Below are 18,541 nucleotides of genomic sequence, written 5' to 3' on the forward strand. Positions count from 1 at the left end.
ATTCGTTATCAGGCTTATGTGCGTGTCCACGCTACGCGCTTATGATAACGTCAAAGGATTTCGCTTCCTTTTCCTCGTTGGACAGTTATTAACTCTCATTTAAACGTGCTACTGATAATAAGAAGCAAGCTACAAGAAACTTGATGGAAATGCAGCCTGCAGTTGTTATCGCTACAGCTGATATGTTTTTCCGCTTAAATTTGCATTCCGAAACAGTGGGCGCGTACTCGTACATAAAGGGTAACGTTGGCGACGCTCGTTGCAGACTTGTGACTATCAGTCGCCATGCAGAAGGCACTCTTCGCTGTCGTCGTGATCGCCGCCTGTGTCGGTAAGCGAGCAGTTCCAACAGCACGTAGTAACGTCTTGTGTGAGGTGAACCCACCTCCCTTTACACTAGAGTTGTACACACATCCTTGTTCTTTAAATGTGAGGAAAAAATTCAAGAATGATAAATTATCCTTAACTAAATATCGATTGAGTGATGAAGTGGGAATCAACTGTATGATGATAAACACTTCAGTTAAATTTTTTCTCCATTACATTAATTTACATTCACGCTTAACATGCAGCAACCCAGTTTTGCGGCTACTCTGCGTGATTTCATCTCTAGAGTTGTCTGTTCCTCGGTTTTTGCTCTCTGTCGGAACAGACATTATTGTGACACGAGTTTTGCCCTTTCCTCATTTGGGATAAAAGAAAAATTCTGTCTGTGGCACCGTAGGGCAAATTTTATTAATCGTAAAGTAAGGAGGCGACTAAAAGGAGAATGAGAGAAGGATCACTTTAAAGTTATGCCAAACGAAGATAACACACACATCATTACTTAGGAAAGAAGGTGGGAAAAAGAGATTATTAGTCAGTTACTTCAGCATTATAAGACAGGGAACCATCTGGAATTAAGTGCAACAAATAACTGAGGACGTAAGTTGCAAGTGCTATTCTGAGATGACGAGGTTGGCAAAGGAGAGGAACTCGTGGCTCGCCACTTGAAACCAGTCAGAAGGCTGAGGACTTAGTTCTTATGGAGAAAACCTGACGGACGATTTCTTGAAGGGTTTTAAAGAACAATCTCAGTATTTTACTGTAGTTCATTTCATCTACAGCTGTGATCGGTGAGAAGTAGGTGGAAATGACGTCTTTCCTTAAAATAACTAGGCGATAGTAAAGTGGGGCAAGATTGCGCACTTGAGGTTTAAATAGCGATATACTGAAGGAAACGTCACAAATTACAATCATATTTTTACTGGCATTTCATCTGAATTTTGCCTGTTATATGACAGAGTCCGAAAGTCATAGAAACAATTTAAACTGCAATTCGTACTTAGTAAAAAAAGTAATGCAAATGCGCAGTCTTACCCGACCGTGGGGTAAGAGTGCGTTTCTAGTGGGGTAAATTTGCGCATTATTATCAAATGAGAAAAACATATGTGTCATTTAGCTCTTCGTCTTTTATTTAATTTATAGCGTACATAAACGTAATATACCTTGTTTCTCAGCATATAACAGTTACTGTTGATACAATATTTGACCTTATGAAGAAATCTGGGCCTGTCATCAAGAACATGCAAAAATATTCCTGTCGGACGAAAATATTTTTAACAGAGATCACAAATGAAGTGTCCAGAACCTTTATAACAAGAGCAGGATTCATGCCACCACTCCTCGCACTTGAGACATTGAATCCATTCTTCTGTTGGTGGATTATTGTATGTTGCAGTACAGCCTGGACACTGAAAAGTTTATGAATTTTCGCTAGACGTATTTAAGTTTTGTTTTGCTTTCTTTTTGTTTGCTTGATCAGAATCAAACAGTTTCCTCTTTGGTTTCTTTATTTCTTGTTTTGTTGATTGGGGTTCCAGTTGCTTCTTGAATGGGGTCCCAGATACTATTTCTGACTTCTTTCCTTTCTTCTGTCTTTTATGGCAATCTTTTCTTCTTGGCTAAGGAAGTATTTCTTTTGGGGAAACGTAGGTACTTGGTCCTGGTTATGGTTCATTTGTAGATGTCTCTGAACTTTGTCTCTGGAGAGATCCAGTTTCAACTGTGGATGCATTATTAAATTTGTCACTTTGGTCTGTAACAGTCGAAGGCAGGAAATCTTCCTCGGTGAATATCTGACGATCTATTGGATAAATGCCACATATCTTGAACGCCTTTGTTGCCTTCGTCACTGTGGCCGTCCTTTGATAAGCGTTTCCAAACAATTCAGCGACACTTTCTTGCGTAATTACATATCTAGGGTGGTTAATGAGCCACTGGTCGCATTCCTCTGAATAAAAGTCCTTCAAAGAAACTCCAAAAAGGTGGGAATTTAAGGAGATGGGACCTGGATAAACTGAATAAACCAGAGGTTGTACAGAGTTTCAGGGAGAGCATAAGGGAACAATTGACAGGAATGGGGGAGAGAAATACAGTAGAAGAAGAATGGGTAGCTTTGAGGGATGCAATAGTAAAGACAGCAGAGGATCAAATAGATAAAAAGACGAGGGCAAGTAGAAACCCTTGGGTAACAGAAGAAATATTGAATTTAATTGATGAAAGGAGAAAATATAAAAATGCAGTAAATGAAGCACGCAAAAAGGAATACAAACGTCTCAAAAATGAGATCGACAGGAAGTGCAAAATGGCGAAGCAGGGATGGCTAGAGGACAAAAGTAAGGGTGTAGTGGCTTATCTCACTAGGGGTAAGATAGATACTGCCTACAGGAAAATTAGAGAGACCTTTGGAGAAAAGAGAACCACTTGCATGAATATCAAGAGCTTTGATGGAAACCCAGTTCTAAGCAAAGAAGGGAAAGCAGAAAGGTGGAAGGAGTATATAGAGAGTCTATACAAGGGCGATGTACTTGAGGACAATATTATGGAAATGGAAGAGGATGTAGATGAAGATCAAATGGGAGATATGATACTGCGTGAAGAGTTTGACAGAGCACTGAAAGACCTGAGTTGAAACAAGGCCCCCAGAGTAGACAACATTCCATTAGAGCTACTGACAGCCTTGGGAGAGCCAGTCCTGACAAAACTCTACCATCTGGTGAGCAAGATATATGAGACAGGCGAAATACCCTCAGACTTCAAGAAGAATATAATAATTCCAATCCCAAAGAAAGCAGGTGTTGACAGATTTGAAAATTGGAATACTCTCTTTCAAATTCCGAAGGTGGCAGGGGTAAAATACAGGGAGCGAAAGGCTATTTACAATTTGTATAGAAAGCAGATGGCAGTTATAAGAGTCGAGGGGTATGAAAGGGAAGCAGTGGTTGGAAAGGGAGTGAGACAGGGTTGTAGCCTATCCCCGATGTCATTCAATCTGTATATTGAGCAAGCAATAAAGGAAACAAAGGAAAAGTTCGGAGTAGGTATTAAAATCCATGGAGAAGAAATAAAAACTTTGAGGTTCGCCGATGACATTGTAATTCTGTCAGAGACAGCAAAGGACTTGGAAGAGCAGTTGAACGGAATGGACAGTGTCTTGAAAGGAGGGTATAAAATGAATATCAACAAAAGCAAAACGAGGATAATGGAATGTAATCGAATTAAGTCGGGTGATGCTGAGGGAATTAGATTAGGAAATGAGGCACTTAAAGTAGTAAAGGAGTTTTGCTATTTGGGGAGCAAAATAACTGATGATGGTCGAAGTAGAGAGGATATAAAATGTAGACTGGCAATGGCAAGGAAAGCGTTTCAGAAGAAGAAAAATTTGTTAACATAGAGTATAGATTTAAATGTCAGGAAGTCGTTTCCGAAAGTATTTGTATGGAGTGTAGCCATGTATGGAAGTGAAACGTGGACAATAAATAGTTTAGACAAGAAGAGAATAGAAGCTTTCGAAATGTGGTGCTACAGAAGAATGCTGGAGATTAGATGGGTAGATCACATAACTAATGAGGAGGTATTGAATAGAATTGGGGAGAAGAGGAGCTTGTGGCACAACTTGACTAGAAAAAGGGATCGGTTGGTAGGACATGTTCTGAGACATCGAGGGATCACCAGTTTAGTATTGGAGGGCAGCGTGGAGGGTAAAAATCGTAGATGGAGACCAAGAGATGAATACACTAAGCAGATTCAGAAGGATGTAGGCTGCAGTAGGTACTGGGAGATGAAGAAACTTGCACAGGATGGAGTAGCATGGAGAGCTGCACCAAACCAGTCTCAGGACTGAAGATCACAACAACAACAACAACAACAACAGTGGCTTGAAAAAGCAGCGATCCAGTGGCTGCATTTCGTGGCTGCTGTGTGGAGGAATGGTAAGCACGTGAATGTTATGGTCCCTGCAGTAAAGAACGGCGTTCAGACGCAAATGTGACGAGTGATTGTTCTAAATTAATAAGACTGGATTATCTTCTGTTGGCTGTGTATGTTTTTCAAAATGTTGTAGCCATGTGAGATACAAATCTGAGTTGATGTATCCAGTGTCCGAAAACATCATTAGTGACCCAGGAGGGGCACCTTTCTTCAAACTCTCCTTCATCCTTTTCCGAGGAAATATTATTCCTGGAGGGATGTAACTCCCCCCAGCTCCCATACAACGTACAACCGTTTTCAGCTGACCTCTTTCTGCAGATGCTATTTTGCCTATGTGCTTCTTGCCCCATGTTGCAATCACTTTCGGAACTTTGTTAGGTACAGTTGAAATTCCTGACTCGTCCATGTTAAATATGCGATGAGGTTCAAATTTATATCTCTCGATCAGCGATGAAAGATTATCAAATAAGATGCTCGTTTGCTGTTTGTTGAACCCCATCACACGTCCGAGACTAGTTTTCTGTGGGATCCGAAGGCTAAGATTTCGTCTCTGTAGGAAATCGTGTGCCCAGACCTTTTCGGCCATCTTAGTGTTTATGTCAAATTTTGTTTTAATGTTATTCCTCTCAGAGTAGTCATGAACTAATCTTCTGAACACTTTCAGAGTCATACCATAATAACATTTGTCCAAAGATCTGCAGTATTCGGCGAGTTCCAGTTCCTGTTCATCATTAAAAGTTCTTCCGAATCTCCCCAGGTTGTTTAGCCCAAACCCTGAAAAAAGTGGGGGTCGGAGTATTAATTTTAAGCTTATCCCTACGTAGGCAAAAGTTTCCAAAATAAGAAATATAGAGATAAAAGTATACTTGCAAGGGCCTCGTACCTCTTTAAGGCGATTTCTGAGGGCAGCTTCACTTATTCCAAGTTCCCTCGCTATTTGTCGTTTAGACTTGCCATTTTTCAAGCCCTCTTTTGCAGCTTCCTGCATTTCTGTAGTGCATTGTTTCCGTTCGGTTTTCCTTTTATAGACGCAAAAATATAAAAAAGGATTCTTGGAGGACTACTGTCGATGTATAATATCCACCTCAACGTTCATAAGTATTTCTAGGTCTATGAAAAAGCTGATAATTATAACGCATGGGGTAAGATTACGCACTGCGCAGTTTTGCCCCACCTGCAACGCGTAAACTTGCCCCGCACTACGACACTGCGGCTTGTGACTGCACATGGAAACGCTGTGTAGGAATATAGTTGTGTTAATATATCACAAGACTGACAATGCGTCGTAGTACACAATGGAATAAAGTTAAAATTGATAATCCCATTATTGCCTGATTTATAGGTTATTTCTGGAACATGAAATGTTATATGAAAGTAACGTAAAACAGTTCTTACAGCATTGCGCAGCCGTTAACACCAGGACAACAGTCAAACTACGGTAATAAAGGGTCAGCCACAGAGGTTATTTCGTGCCCTGCAGAGTAGCCAACTGCTGCATTACTAAAACTGAGATACAAGCCTTGCACAGTCTTACCCGACGCGCAATCCTACCCCACTCTACTCTACAGTTTATCTTTGGTACTGATTTCAAGCAGGGGATACGATAAGAGTAACAAATATACACCACTTTTACAAGAACTAAAAGATATGATATTTCACAAATAACGTTAATGATACAGTATCTGAACAAAAGTATACGGGCATCCCTATATAGGTCTACTGCCGAATTGACCACTAGATGTCACGAGACGCAGGCTCGCCAGTATAAATTCTGACAAGTATTTAGTTTCCAGCAGAGAAGCAGTAACAGCACAATAGGTTGGTCAGCAGAGCTCACTGGTTTCCAGTGCAGATTTCTCACTGGACTTCACCTAAGTAACAGATCCATCATGGGCATTTTAACTCTTTTAAAGCTGCCAAAGTCGATTATTGGTGATGTGACTGTGAAGCAGAAACTCGAAGGAACAGCCACAGCTAAAGCAACACCAAGCCGTCCTTGTGTACTGATCGACAGCGACAGTCGAGCACTGCAGAGGGCGACTGTAAAAAATCGCATGATATCAGCGGAAGGAAAAATTCGTGAGCTCCAAAGTGCTACCGGCTTTCAGGCCAGCGCAGGGAATTAAAAAGAATGGGTACAATGGTCAAGCAGTTCGTTGTAACCCACACATGTCTGCAGTCGATGCTTAACAACGTTTGAGGTGGTGTAAGGAACGAGTCATTCTACAGCTTATGACAGGAAAGGAGCGATTAGGAGAGAAGAATCACGCTACACAATATAAAATCCGAAGGGAGGATTCGGGCCTCGCAAACCCTGGAGAACTTTACCTGCCACCATGCGTTGTGCCAAAGTGGAAGTGCAGAATAGGTGGTGTTATGTAATCGGGTGTATTTCGTGGTTAGAATGTGGTCCACATATTGCGCTTCGGAAAACGCTAAAAACGGAAGGATATAGGAACATTTTACAGCACGTGTGCTGCTTACAGTAGAGAAACAGTTAAAATACAATGATTGTTTGTATCTGGTCTGGCAGCTGAGCACAGAAAAAAGCAGACCGAGGTTGTAAATATCGCATTTAAGGAATGGTTCACGCAGGAGGATCGTACAAACATACCATCGCACAGTATTGCGTTGTTGTTGTTGTGGTCTTCAGCCCAGAGACTGGTTTGATGCAGCTCTCCATGCTACTCTATTCTGAGCAAGCTTCTTCATCTCCCAGTACCTACTGCAACCTACATCCTTCTGAATCTGTTTAGTGTATTCATCCCTTGGTCTCCCCCTACGATTTTTACCCTCCACGATTCCCTCCAATACTAAATTGGTGATCCCTTGATGTCTCAGAATATGCGCTACCAACCAATCCCTTCTTCTAGTCAAGTTGTACCACAAACTCCTCTTCCCTCCAATTCTATTCAGTACCTCCTCATTAGTTATGTGATCTACCCATGTAATCTTCAGCATTCTTCTGTAACACCAAATCTCGAAAGCTTCTATTCTCTTCTTGTCTAAACTATTTATCGTCCACGTTTCACTTCCATTCAAGGCTACACTCCATACAAATACTTTCAGAAACGACTTCCTGACACTTAAATCTATACTCTATGTTAACAAATTTTTCTTCTTCTGAAACCCTTTCCTTGCCATTGCCAGTCTACATTCTATATCCTCTCTACTTCGACCATCATCAGTTATTTTGCTCCCCAAATAGCAAAACTCATTTACTACTTTAAGTGTCTCATTTACTAATCTAATTCCCGCAGCATCATTCGATTTAATTAGATTACATTCCATTATCTTCGTTTTGCTTTTGTTGATGTTCATCTTATATCCTCCTTTCAAGACACTGTCCATTCCGTACAGCTGCTCTTCCAGGTCCTTTGCTGTCTCTGACAGAGTTACAATGTCATCGGCGAACGTCAAAGTTTTTATTTCTTCTCCATGGATTTTAATTCCTCCTCCGAACTTTTCCTTTGTTTCCTTCACTGCTTGCTCAATATACAGATTGAATAACATCGGGGATAGGCTACAACCATGTCTCATTCCCTTCCCAACCACTGCTGTATTCCGTGTGGAGGACATTTTAACATTGCGCATAAATTCGTAGCGTTTTCGTTTATATGTTGGTATTTCGGTTGCTGTGGGTTTGTTTATCGGTTCTCGTTTTTTATTTGTAGTTCACTGCTGCTATTCGAGTTTACACATTGTCATTTTTTTATTTAGAGGTACTTAATGGAGCTGTGGACGCTAGAAAGTGGAGTGCCAAGTGGAGAAATCGGAACATTTCCGACATTTGGAGTTCAGCAGAGAGGTGCCAGCAACAGAGGCAGTCAGAAACATTTTCGCCGTGTAAGGGGTAACGTCATTCGACAAGGCACGGAAAAACTGGTTTTCTCGTTTCAGGAGAATCGTTTTGACATTAGTGACTCTCCGCGTTCAGGAAGACCTTCGGTGTTTGATGAAGATCGTGTAAAAGCTTTAATCCACAACAATCCTGGTCAGTATACTCGAGAAATGGCAAATTTATGAACTGTGGTCATTCCACCATCGTCCGACATTTGCTTGCGATGGGGAAGGTTCAAAACTCTGATGTACGGGTATCGCATGCTCTAAGCCAAAATCGCAAAAATCAGCGGGCGGCAAAATGTGCACCTCCGCTTGCTTGTCATCAATTTGCTCAAGAAGAACACCGACCATTCCTATCGTGTTTTGTTACTGGTGGCGAGAACTGATTTCTTTACGCGTAATCATGAAAGGAATGTTTCAGCCCAAACAAATGAGCAACTCACCGTACAAAGACATCCACAAAAGATAATGTCGTGCATCTGGTGGAGCAGCGACGGTGTGATGTACTACGAATTACTTTTCCGAGGTGTAACTATCACTGCTGGCATTCATTGTCAACAACTGAGACGTCTTAAAGACACAATCCAAGAACAACGCTTAGAACACTGCGTGAAGTGATGGTACTCCTCGATAAGGCCCGCCTGCATTCTGCTTCCTTTTTATTGCAAGGACGGTGAAAGAATGGGTCTAACAACATTCACCATGTACCGAGCGCTGGTTAGCGTCTCCTCCAGGAACACAAAAGGTCAACGAGAGTTGTAACTTATCGCACCCCAGACCATAAGGCCTGGACTGGAGCCAGTGTGTCTTGGACGAATAAACTCTACGAAACAGCGCTCACCAGGTCTACGTCAACATCCAAACGCCCATCATTTGAGTGCAGGCAGAATCTTCTTTCATCTCAGAAGACCATGGCTCTCCGTTTCATCTTCCAAGTGATTCTCTGACGGCGTGGCCCTAGTCCCAGTTTTTGTCTGCACGTCTGGCTCACAAGCCCTCTTATCTGTGCTGTGGTAGCTGTACGATCTGCCACTGCTACCCTTACAATACGACGATTCTGGCGCGCGTCTAAGCATGGAAGTCTAGAACCTCTTCTACGCGCGTGAGACTGTCCACTTGAGCACTGATACCAGCGTCGTTGCACAGATGACGCAGCACGTCTAACTTGTGTAGCAATTCTCCGAAATAACCATGAAGCCACTCGGAAGGCCACAATTTGACGCCTTTCAAACTCGAACAGTTGGCTATGGGAAGCACGAATGCGCCTCCGTGTTACGGTTGCCTTCTTGCTTCACACGTTTGCACCACACTGAACCTTCTGGCTGTGAGCATTCCCTACAAAAGCGCAGACACAGGTCGCTCTATGGTAGCTATGCGACTCCACTATCTGTTGCCAGACGACGTTGAATCCATTATCAGTACATCTGCCTTCACCCAGGTGGCATGCTCCGTCATCGGAGGAAAGTCAACAGCATCTTTGCAGGTGCGCTAACTTTCTTCCCGCAGTGTATGGTAGCTGCATCGAAGGGAAACACAGCTCGACTAAAACGTGGGATAAATCAATAGGACACGTACTGAAGCATCAGAGAATATTTAATTTGGTAATGGAGGGAAGTGTTGGGGCGTTTAAAATTGCAGACAGAGACCTGGCCGTGGATAGATCAGGCTGACTTGAAATGGAGATGAAGCGACTGGCAGATGATAGACTAGCTCAGAGAGATGTTTCAAACCGGTCTTCGGACTGAAGACTACAGCAGTATTTGTTAATGTAAAGCAGAGCACAAAAACATTACACGTAATTTTACTTTCGAAATTAATTTGTTTGATTTTATAATAAATTTTATATATATATATAGTTTAATTTTGTAATGAATTTTACAAATTAATTTTAACGTAAAGAAAAGTATACACATACTGAAACTTCTTGGCAGATTAAAACTGTGTGCCAGACCGAGACTCCAACTGGGGAACTTTTCCTTTCGTGGGCAAGTGCTCTATCATCTGAGCTACCCAAGCACGACTCACGCCCCGTCCTCACAGCTTTACTTCTGCCAGTATCTCGCCTCCTACCCTCCAAACTTTACAGAAGCTCTCCTGCTAATCTTGCAGAACTAGCACTCCTGAAAGAAATAATATTACGGAGCCATGGCTTAGCCACAGCTTGGGGGATGTTTCCAGACTGAGTGTTAGTTCAGGGGTGCTAGTTCTGCAAGGTTCGCAGCAGAGCTTCTGTGAAGTTTGGAAGGTAGGAGACGAAGTACTGGCAGAAGTAAAGCTGAGAGGATAGGGCGTGAGTCGTGCTTCAGTAGCTCACATGGTAGAGAACTTGCCTGCCAGAGGCAAAGGTCACGAGTTCGAGTCTCGGTCCGGCACACAGTTTTAACCTGCTAGGAAGTTTCATATCAGCGCCCATTCCGCTGCAGAGTGAAAATCTCGTTCTGTATGTACACACTAATTTTTAAAAAAAACTTTCAATTTATACATTGGATATTAATGAAGTGCCTGGCTAAACGTGATACAGGCTAATGTTAGAGAGGGGACGGGAGAATGTTGTGTGATTGCTTAACAAACGGAAAAAAAAGAAAACGTAAGTGGAAGAAGATGGCAACATTAGCTTATTGACTCACAGCAAGAAATTGGATGTATTTGTAAATTTTTTAAGATAATGTTATTGGGTGTGCTGAAGGAACTGATTCGGATTTTCGGAAAAACAAGAGGTCAATGAACTGTGCCCCCTGTGTGGCGCAGCTTATTGAAGAGGCAAACAACAACAACAGAGAATGAGTTTAAGAATGATTTTGTTTTATGGGTGTACACAGCTGGGATTCTGCGAAAGACGCTCAATAAGTAATGCGATACAAAATTAAAGACGCTCAATAAGTAATGCGATACAAAATTTGTATGAAGGTAGGTGGGTTTGTTCAGTATTTCAACACACCATATTATTCTCCAGCCTTTTAGCTACTAAACCCTATTTTTCAACATAATTTCTGTTCAATCTGACGGCCTTACGCTACCTTACCGACAAGGGAACCTCCCCATCGCGCCCCCCTCAGATTTAGTTACACGTTGGCTCAGTGGGTAGGCCTTGAAAAACTGAACACTGATCAATCGAGAAAACAGGAAGAAGTTGTGTGGAACTATGAAAAAATAAGCAAAATATACAAACTGAGTAGTCCATGTGCAAGATAAGCAACATTAAGGACAATGTGATCCTAGGAGCGCAGTAGTCCCGGGGTTAGCGTGATCAGCTGTGGAACGAGAGATCCTTGGTTCAAGTCTTCCCTCAAGTGAAAACTTCAATTTTTTATTTTCAGTTTATGTGGCAAACTCTTATGTTTTCATTACTTTTTTGGGAGTGATTATCACATCCACAAGAAAACCTAAATCGGGCAAGGTAGAAGAATCTTTTTACCCATTCGCCAAGTGTACGAGTTAGGTGGGTCGACAACATATTCCTGTCATGTGACGCACATGCTGTCACCAGTGTCGTATGGAATATATCAGACGTGTTTTCCCGTGGAGGAATCGGTTGACCTATGACCTTGCGATCAAATGTTTTCGGTTCCCATTGGAGAGGCACGTCCTTTCGTCTACTAATCGCACGGTTTTGCGGTGCGGTCGCAAAACACAGTCACTAAACTTATTGCAGTGAACAGAGGCGTCAATTTACGAACGGACAGATCATAACTTTGCGAAAATAAAATTTTCAGTTGAGGGAGGACTTGAACCAAGGGCCTCTCGATCTCTAGCTACTCACGCTAACCAAGGGACCACGGCGGTCCTGAGCTCAGAGGTGCCTTGATGTTGCCTATCTTGCACATGGACTACTCAGATTGTATATTTTACTAATTTTTTTCACGGTTCCACACAACTTCTTCCTGTTTTCTCGATTGATCTGTGTTCAGTTTTTCAAGGCCTATCCACTGAGCCAACTTATAACTAAATCTGAGGGGGATGCGATGTCGAGGTTCCCTTGCGAGAGGGCCTGTATGGCCATGTGGTACCACTCTACTGGTCGACGTCAGAGCCAACGTCTTTCTGCGTCAGTAACCCCCCCCCCCCCCCCCCCCGCCACCCCCCATATCCGCGTACTGCTTATCGCGGAGTGCATCCTTCATCGTGCCAAACAGATAAAAGTCGGGTTATGTGAGATCAGCGCTGTAGGGTGGATGAGGGAGAACAGTCCAGTGAGGTTTTGTGAGGTGCTCTCGGGTGCGCGGACTTGTGTGAGATCTTGCGTTGTCATGGAGAAGGACAAGTTTGTTTGCCTTTTCTTGACCATGAATACGCCCGTTCCAGCAGTGCACGAGTCGCAGCTGCATGCGGCCGGCCAGCACGCGGGAGATGGGACAGGTTTGCGGGATCCTGTTGCGATGCTGACAGACGCCTAGCCCAACGACTCAACGTGCTTTTGCTCACTTCCAGGCGTCCATAGACAATCTGCAAGCGCGTATGAATACCTGCGGTGCTCCGGTTTTCTACCAAAAGAAACTCGGTGACAGCTCTCTGGTTTGAATGCACCTCCGTTACAGACACCATTCTGAAGGCTACATATAGGGCCGCCACCTATTGAGACTTCATGAAACTATAGGGTCTTAAGCAGGAGTATTCCACGATGTCCTCGCATTTTTTCAATCGAAATTGGCCGAGAAAAAAAATGTGTTGCATTACTTACTGAATGCCACTCGTGCATTATTGCTTGACCTATGATGTACTCACGTATTTTTCCACCTCTCTAAATTATACTTGGTTCTTACATTACGTATCGTTTCGATGTAGCCATTGGCCAGATGATTGTTAAGATACTGTAACTAAATTACTGGCCATTAAAATTGCTACACCAAGAAGAAATTCAGGTGATAAACGGGTATCCATTGGACTAATATATTATACTAGAACTGACAGGTGATTACATTTTCACGCAATTTGGGTGCATAGATCCTGAGAAATCAGTACCCACAACAACCACCTCTGGGCGTAATAACGGCCGTTATACGGCTGCGCATTGACTCTGTTATATCCTAGCCAGTAATGCCACCCGAGCCCGCTGCCAAAAGGTTGGCAGCATCAAAGTCCAGACGCCGTCCGCATAAGCAGCGCCAGAGAGACAGGAAATCGCCGCAAGTCGGCGCGCGCCACCGCTGGCTTCTGGTTTCTTAAGCGCTGGAGTCGCGAGCGCTAGGACAGTTCTGTATTCGCCGCTCAGTTGTATACTCGCCACCGAATTGTGTACCTGCTAGTCAGTTGTGTGTTCATCGCAGCAGAGTTGTTGTTTGTCGTCAGCCGTTGCTGACCTAGCCGCTCCGACTCGAACTAGACAGATCTCTGTAGACACGGAGTTCACTACTGTGTTCCTGTATCTTCGTTAATAAAGATAAGTACCGACTTTTATTTAATCAGAGTGTTTGGGTTTTCATCTTTCTGTTCACTGTTACAGCGGACCGGTCGGCCCGCTATTGAAAGCGTGGCGGTGACTTCGTAAGCCGTTTCTACAGCGAATTGCTTGTCGCTACGAACGCCGCCACAAAACTGGCGACGAGGACTTCCGAACTCGTGTGCAGGGCTGGTTCAACTTGTTTCTGGTTATACTAATTATAGCGATAATATTTTGGGGGCTGGTTTAATTTGTGTTCACTATGTCTGCCGAATTACAACAGTTGATCTTGTTACAGAGTCAGCAAATACAAAGTCTGGTGGAAGCAATCGCCAAACAAGCGGCTAATCCTCCAACACAAAAGGAACAAGCACAGGCAGCACCACCTTTCCGTGCTTTTGATGCATCAAGAGAAGAATGGCGAGAATATTTCGCGCAGTTGCAGGCGCACATGACAGTCTACAAAATCACGGGTGCTGAGCGGCAGCTTTATTTAATTTCGACTGCAGGCGTGGAAGTCTATCGACTACTTTGTAAGTTGTTCCCGGAATCCCAGCCAGAAGCTTTAAACTATGACGTTGTTGTTAACAAGCTTGCTGAGTATTTCGAGTCGCGAGTTCATGTGGCAGCAGCCAGATTCAAGTTCTTCAGATTAAAGAAACTGCATCAATCTAATAAACAGTGGTTAACAGATTTACGGGGCCTCACCCGTCAGTGCCGATTTAATTGTGTTTGTGGAGCTTCCTATAGTGATGTCATGCTACGAGACGCTATTACTCAAAACATTGCAGATTCTCGTATTCGTGATGCTATCTTAAAGTTGCCTGACCCGTCATTAGAGACTGTGATGAACATCATTGAAGCCCAAGATACTTTTGACTATGCTGAGTGTGAGTTAGATCAGCCTTGTATTTCTCAAATTGCCTGTGCTAAGCAAGTTATGTCACGCCCGCGGCCCCACCGGCAGAGTCAGACTGTAAACACTAGCCGGCCGCGTCATGTTAAACACGTTCGTCAGCCGCGTGTGCAAAATGATAGAGTTAAGTCTTGCCCTAAGTGTGTTCTTGCTCATCGTCATCCTTTTGTCAAAGGAAAGGACACATCCAGACTGTTTGCGTAAACGCAAGAACGATTCTACTGCTGCCCAGCCCATGGATATTCATGTTCTTCAAAGCCAGCCCGCCCAGAAGGTCGCGTTTAAAGACTCTTCCACGGTTCGTGTGGGTAATAAACTTGTTCGCAATAAGCCACCCACACAGCCCTCTGCTATGCGACCCAAGCGTAATTCAAACGCTGTAAAAAGTAATGTACAGACTGCAAGTGAAGCGGGAGTTGTTGTTCCACCCGCCCAACCCACGAGTTGTCGTAAGCAGCGAACACGCGCTAAACGCACTGATTTTGTGTCTTCCGCCTCCACTGCACCGATCCAGAGACAGTGTAATAAACTATTTGTGAAGCTACGCATCCAGGATAAGACCTTCAATTTTCAATTAGACACTGGTGCGTCTGTGACTCTCATAAATAGTGCTACGTATGCGGCTATCGGCCGCCCTAAACTTTCAGCGGCAAAACATTCTTTGGCTACTTATAGTGGAGAACAAATTCCTGTGTTAGGTGTATGTAGCGTGCCAGCCACATTCCGTGGCAATACAAAAACAGTTTCATTCACAGTGCTCCGCGCTACAGACAGTGTAAACATTTTCGGATTAGACTGTTTTGACTTGTTTGGCCTGTCTATCCAAGACAATGTGTTGCAAATGAATTCTGTTGTTGTTCCTCAAGACCGCATAACCGATATGTGTAAACAATACAGTGACATATTTAAAGACGAACTAGGTTGTGCTGCGAACTTTGCCGCTCATATTACGTTAAAAGATAATGCTCAGCCTCGATTTTTTCGTGCTCGTCCAGTGCCTCACGCCCTCCGGGCACCCGTAGCAGATGAACTTCGTCGTTGGCAAAACAACGGTGTTATTCAACCCGTTTCAGCGAGCCAGTGGGCTTCTCCCTTAGTTATTATAAAGAAACCGTCTGGCAAGTTACGTTTGTGTGCTGATTTTAAGTCGACAGTTAATCCTCAGACTGTCATTGATTCTTTTCCTTTGCCTAGACCGGACGAGCTGATGGATAAGTTAGGGGAAGCTCGTTTCTTTTCCAAAATTGATCTCCGTGAAGCATATTTGCAATTGCCCCTCGACGAGCAATCACAACAGTATTTTGTCATAAACACGTCGTTGGGGTTGTTCCGTTTTCTGCGTTTGCCTTTTGGTTGTGCGTCAGCTCCAGCTGTTTTTCAGCGTTTTTTGTCACAACTTCTGGCTAATGTGCCATCGTGTTGCAACTATTTAGACGATATTGTTGTGTCCGGTCGGACGCCTGCTGAACATTTCCGTAATTTGGAGTGTTTGTTTAAAGTGTTGTCTCAGGCAGGCCTACGTTGCAACATCGATAAATGTTCATTTTTCCTTACGGAGATGGAGTATCTGGGACATGTTATTAATGCTCAAGGCATTCATCCCTCCCAGTCACATTTAGCAGCTGTTCGTGATTTGCCCGCCCCTTGCAATCTGCATGAATTGCAAGCAGTTCTTGGCAAATTGACGTATTATATTAGGTTTATACCTAATGCATCACAGATTGCTGCACCGTTGCATCGTCTCCGCCGTAAGAATGTTCCGTTTGTGTGGTCAGCTGATTGCCAATCAGCCTTTCAGCAGCTTAAAGAGGCTTTATTGAATGATCGTTGTCTGGTCCATTACGACCCTAACAAGCCTCTGGTGTTAGCTTGTGATGCCTCTTCTTTCGGCCTCGGTGCTGTGTTGTCTCACCGAGTCGGTAACACCGAACGTCCTATTGCGTTCGCATCTAAATTGCTAAACAAAGCTCAGTGTAATTATAGCCAATTGGACAAGGAAGCATTGGCTATTGTGTTCGGTGTCACAAAATTCGATCACTACCTCTATGGTAGACCATTCTATTTAGTAACAGATCACAAGCCCCTGACGTCACTGTTTCATCCGTCTAAACCAGTTCCTCAGCGGACAGCTCAGAAACTGCAACGTTGGGCTCTTTTGTTATCACAATACCAGTATGAGATACTGTATCGCCCTACAGCTCAGCATGCAAACGCTGACGCGCTTTCTAGATTGCCGATTGCTGCGGATGATGTCTTCGATTCCTCTGACGACTCTTGCCATCAGATTGACGCCGATGAGCATCAATCCCTCCGGGATTTTCCGATTGATTATCGTCAGGTGGCACGTCAGACAGCTACGGATCCTCATCTGAGTTTACTATTACGTTTTGTTCAACGTGGTTGGCCGTCCAAGGCAAAGGACATATCGGATCCTGTGGTTCGTCGCTATTATCCGCAACGTCATCTGTTGTCTGTTTCGCACGGAGTTTTGCTGTTACGCACCGAGAATGACCAGCTTCGTGTAGTGGTTCCCCAAGTGCTCCAATCCAAGGTCCTCGACTTGTTGCATCAAGGTCAGTGGGGAGTGGTCCGCACCAAGCAGCTTGCCCGCCGTCATTGTACATGGATCGGCATTGATAAGCAGATTACGCAGATGTCTACAGATTGTTCGACGTGTGCCGAACACCAAGCTGCTCCGCCTCAACGCTATTTTGAATGGGCACGCCCTGCCGGTCCCTGGCAGCGAGTACATATTGATTTCGCTGGTCCATATTGGAATTCTCGTTGGCTCATCGTGATAGATGCATTTAGTAATTTTCCATTTGTTGTGCCCATGCAGTCTACAACGTCTGCACAAACTATACAGGCGTTGACTTCAATTTTTTGTATTGAGGGTCTTCCAGAAGTTTTAGTGTCTGACAATGGTCCACAATTTACCTCTGCTGAATTTGAAAGTTTTTGTTCTGCCAATGGCATCCGCCATGTTCTTACTCCGCCGTTCCACCCTCAATCGAATGGTGCAGCGGAACGTTTTGCACGCACATTCAAGGATCATATGGACCGCCTTCGTGCTACGCACTCTCGTCAGCAGGCCCTCATCACGTTCCTGTCGTCGTACCGGACCACGCCACGCGACGGCCCTTCGCCTGCGGAGCTTCTCCACGGCCGTCGTCATCGCACCCTACTACGGTTGTTGCACCCCCTGGATCGACCCGCCGCTTCTGAGCATCGCACGCGTTTTCAGCGCAACGACGCCGTTTTTTTCAGAGTTTATCACGGTCGCCGTCGTTGGGAACGTGGTACCGTGGTAAGTGTCCAGGGTCGCGGTTTTTATACTGTTCAAGGTGCTACTGGGGTGCACAGGAGGCATCAGAACCAGTTGCGCCGCGCTGGCAGCACGGATTCTGCCGCTCGTTCTTTGTCCACAGATTTGGTCCGCGGCGGGTTCCAGCCGCGCCTTCCGACTTCGCTGCCGCCCCCAGGGCAGCAGCAGCAGCCGTCGCCGCTACCACGCCGACAGCCCGTCCCGTTGATGCCTCCCGCTCAGCTTCATCCGGGAGCGCCCCAGGTGGTCGCTCCGGCGCCTGCGGTCCCTCTTCAGTCGCCACTGCCTTCGGAGCTGATGGACGTCGACCCCTCAGCCGGGCCGCCTTCCCAAGCGGTGGCTGTGCAGCCGGTCCTGCAGCCGCTTTCCTTGGGCACCCCCAAGGAGTCTGGCCCCGGAGCGCCTTGTCCGGCGCCCACTCAGCAGCCGTCGACGCAGCGTCCGGAGACGCTGCCTCTCTTCGTGGGTCCCGACGCCCCGTCGCGTCCAGTACCAGAAGCTGCGCCCGTGGTCACAGGCGTGCACCCTGACCTCGGTTTTCAGTCGGTGTTTCCCGAGGCCCCGCGCAGCCAATGCTGGGGTGCGGACCGGGAACTGCCACCGACAACAGTCTCCGCCCCGGTCTCTTCTGCTACGCCTGCGGCCAGACCCCTCCCCCGCCGTCGACGCTCGCCACGTCATTATTCAACGACGGTGCGGCGATTTGGGGGGGAGGAGTGTTATATCCTAGCCAGTAATGCCACCCGAGCCCGCTGCCAAAAGGTTGGCAGCATCAAAGTCCGGACGCCGTCCGCATAAGCAGCACCAGCGAGACAGGAAATCGCCGCAA

At 45.0% G+C, this 18,541-nt stretch overlaps 1 protein-coding gene across 1 annotated transcript in view; it reads left to right on the forward strand.

Annotated features, from left to right (window-relative positions):
* Nucleotides 1–205: 205 nt before the first annotated feature.
* LOC124802720 overlaps nt 206–18,541 on the forward strand; it is a 41,008-nt gene continuing 22,672 nt past the window's right edge. The window contains exon 1 of the mRNA XM_047263688.1: nt 206–331. Within this exon, the coding sequence (XP_047119644.1) occupies nt 286–331 (46 nt within the window). The 5' untranslated portion in view covers nt 206–285. The remainder of the gene's footprint in view (nt 332–18,541) is intronic.

The sequence above is a fragment of the Schistocerca piceifrons genome, chromosome 6, assembly GCF_021461385.2.
Source record: "Schistocerca piceifrons isolate TAMUIC-IGC-003096 chromosome 6, iqSchPice1.1, whole genome shotgun sequence".
Lineage (NCBI taxonomy): Eukaryota > Metazoa > Arthropoda > Insecta > Orthoptera > Acrididae > Schistocerca > Schistocerca piceifrons.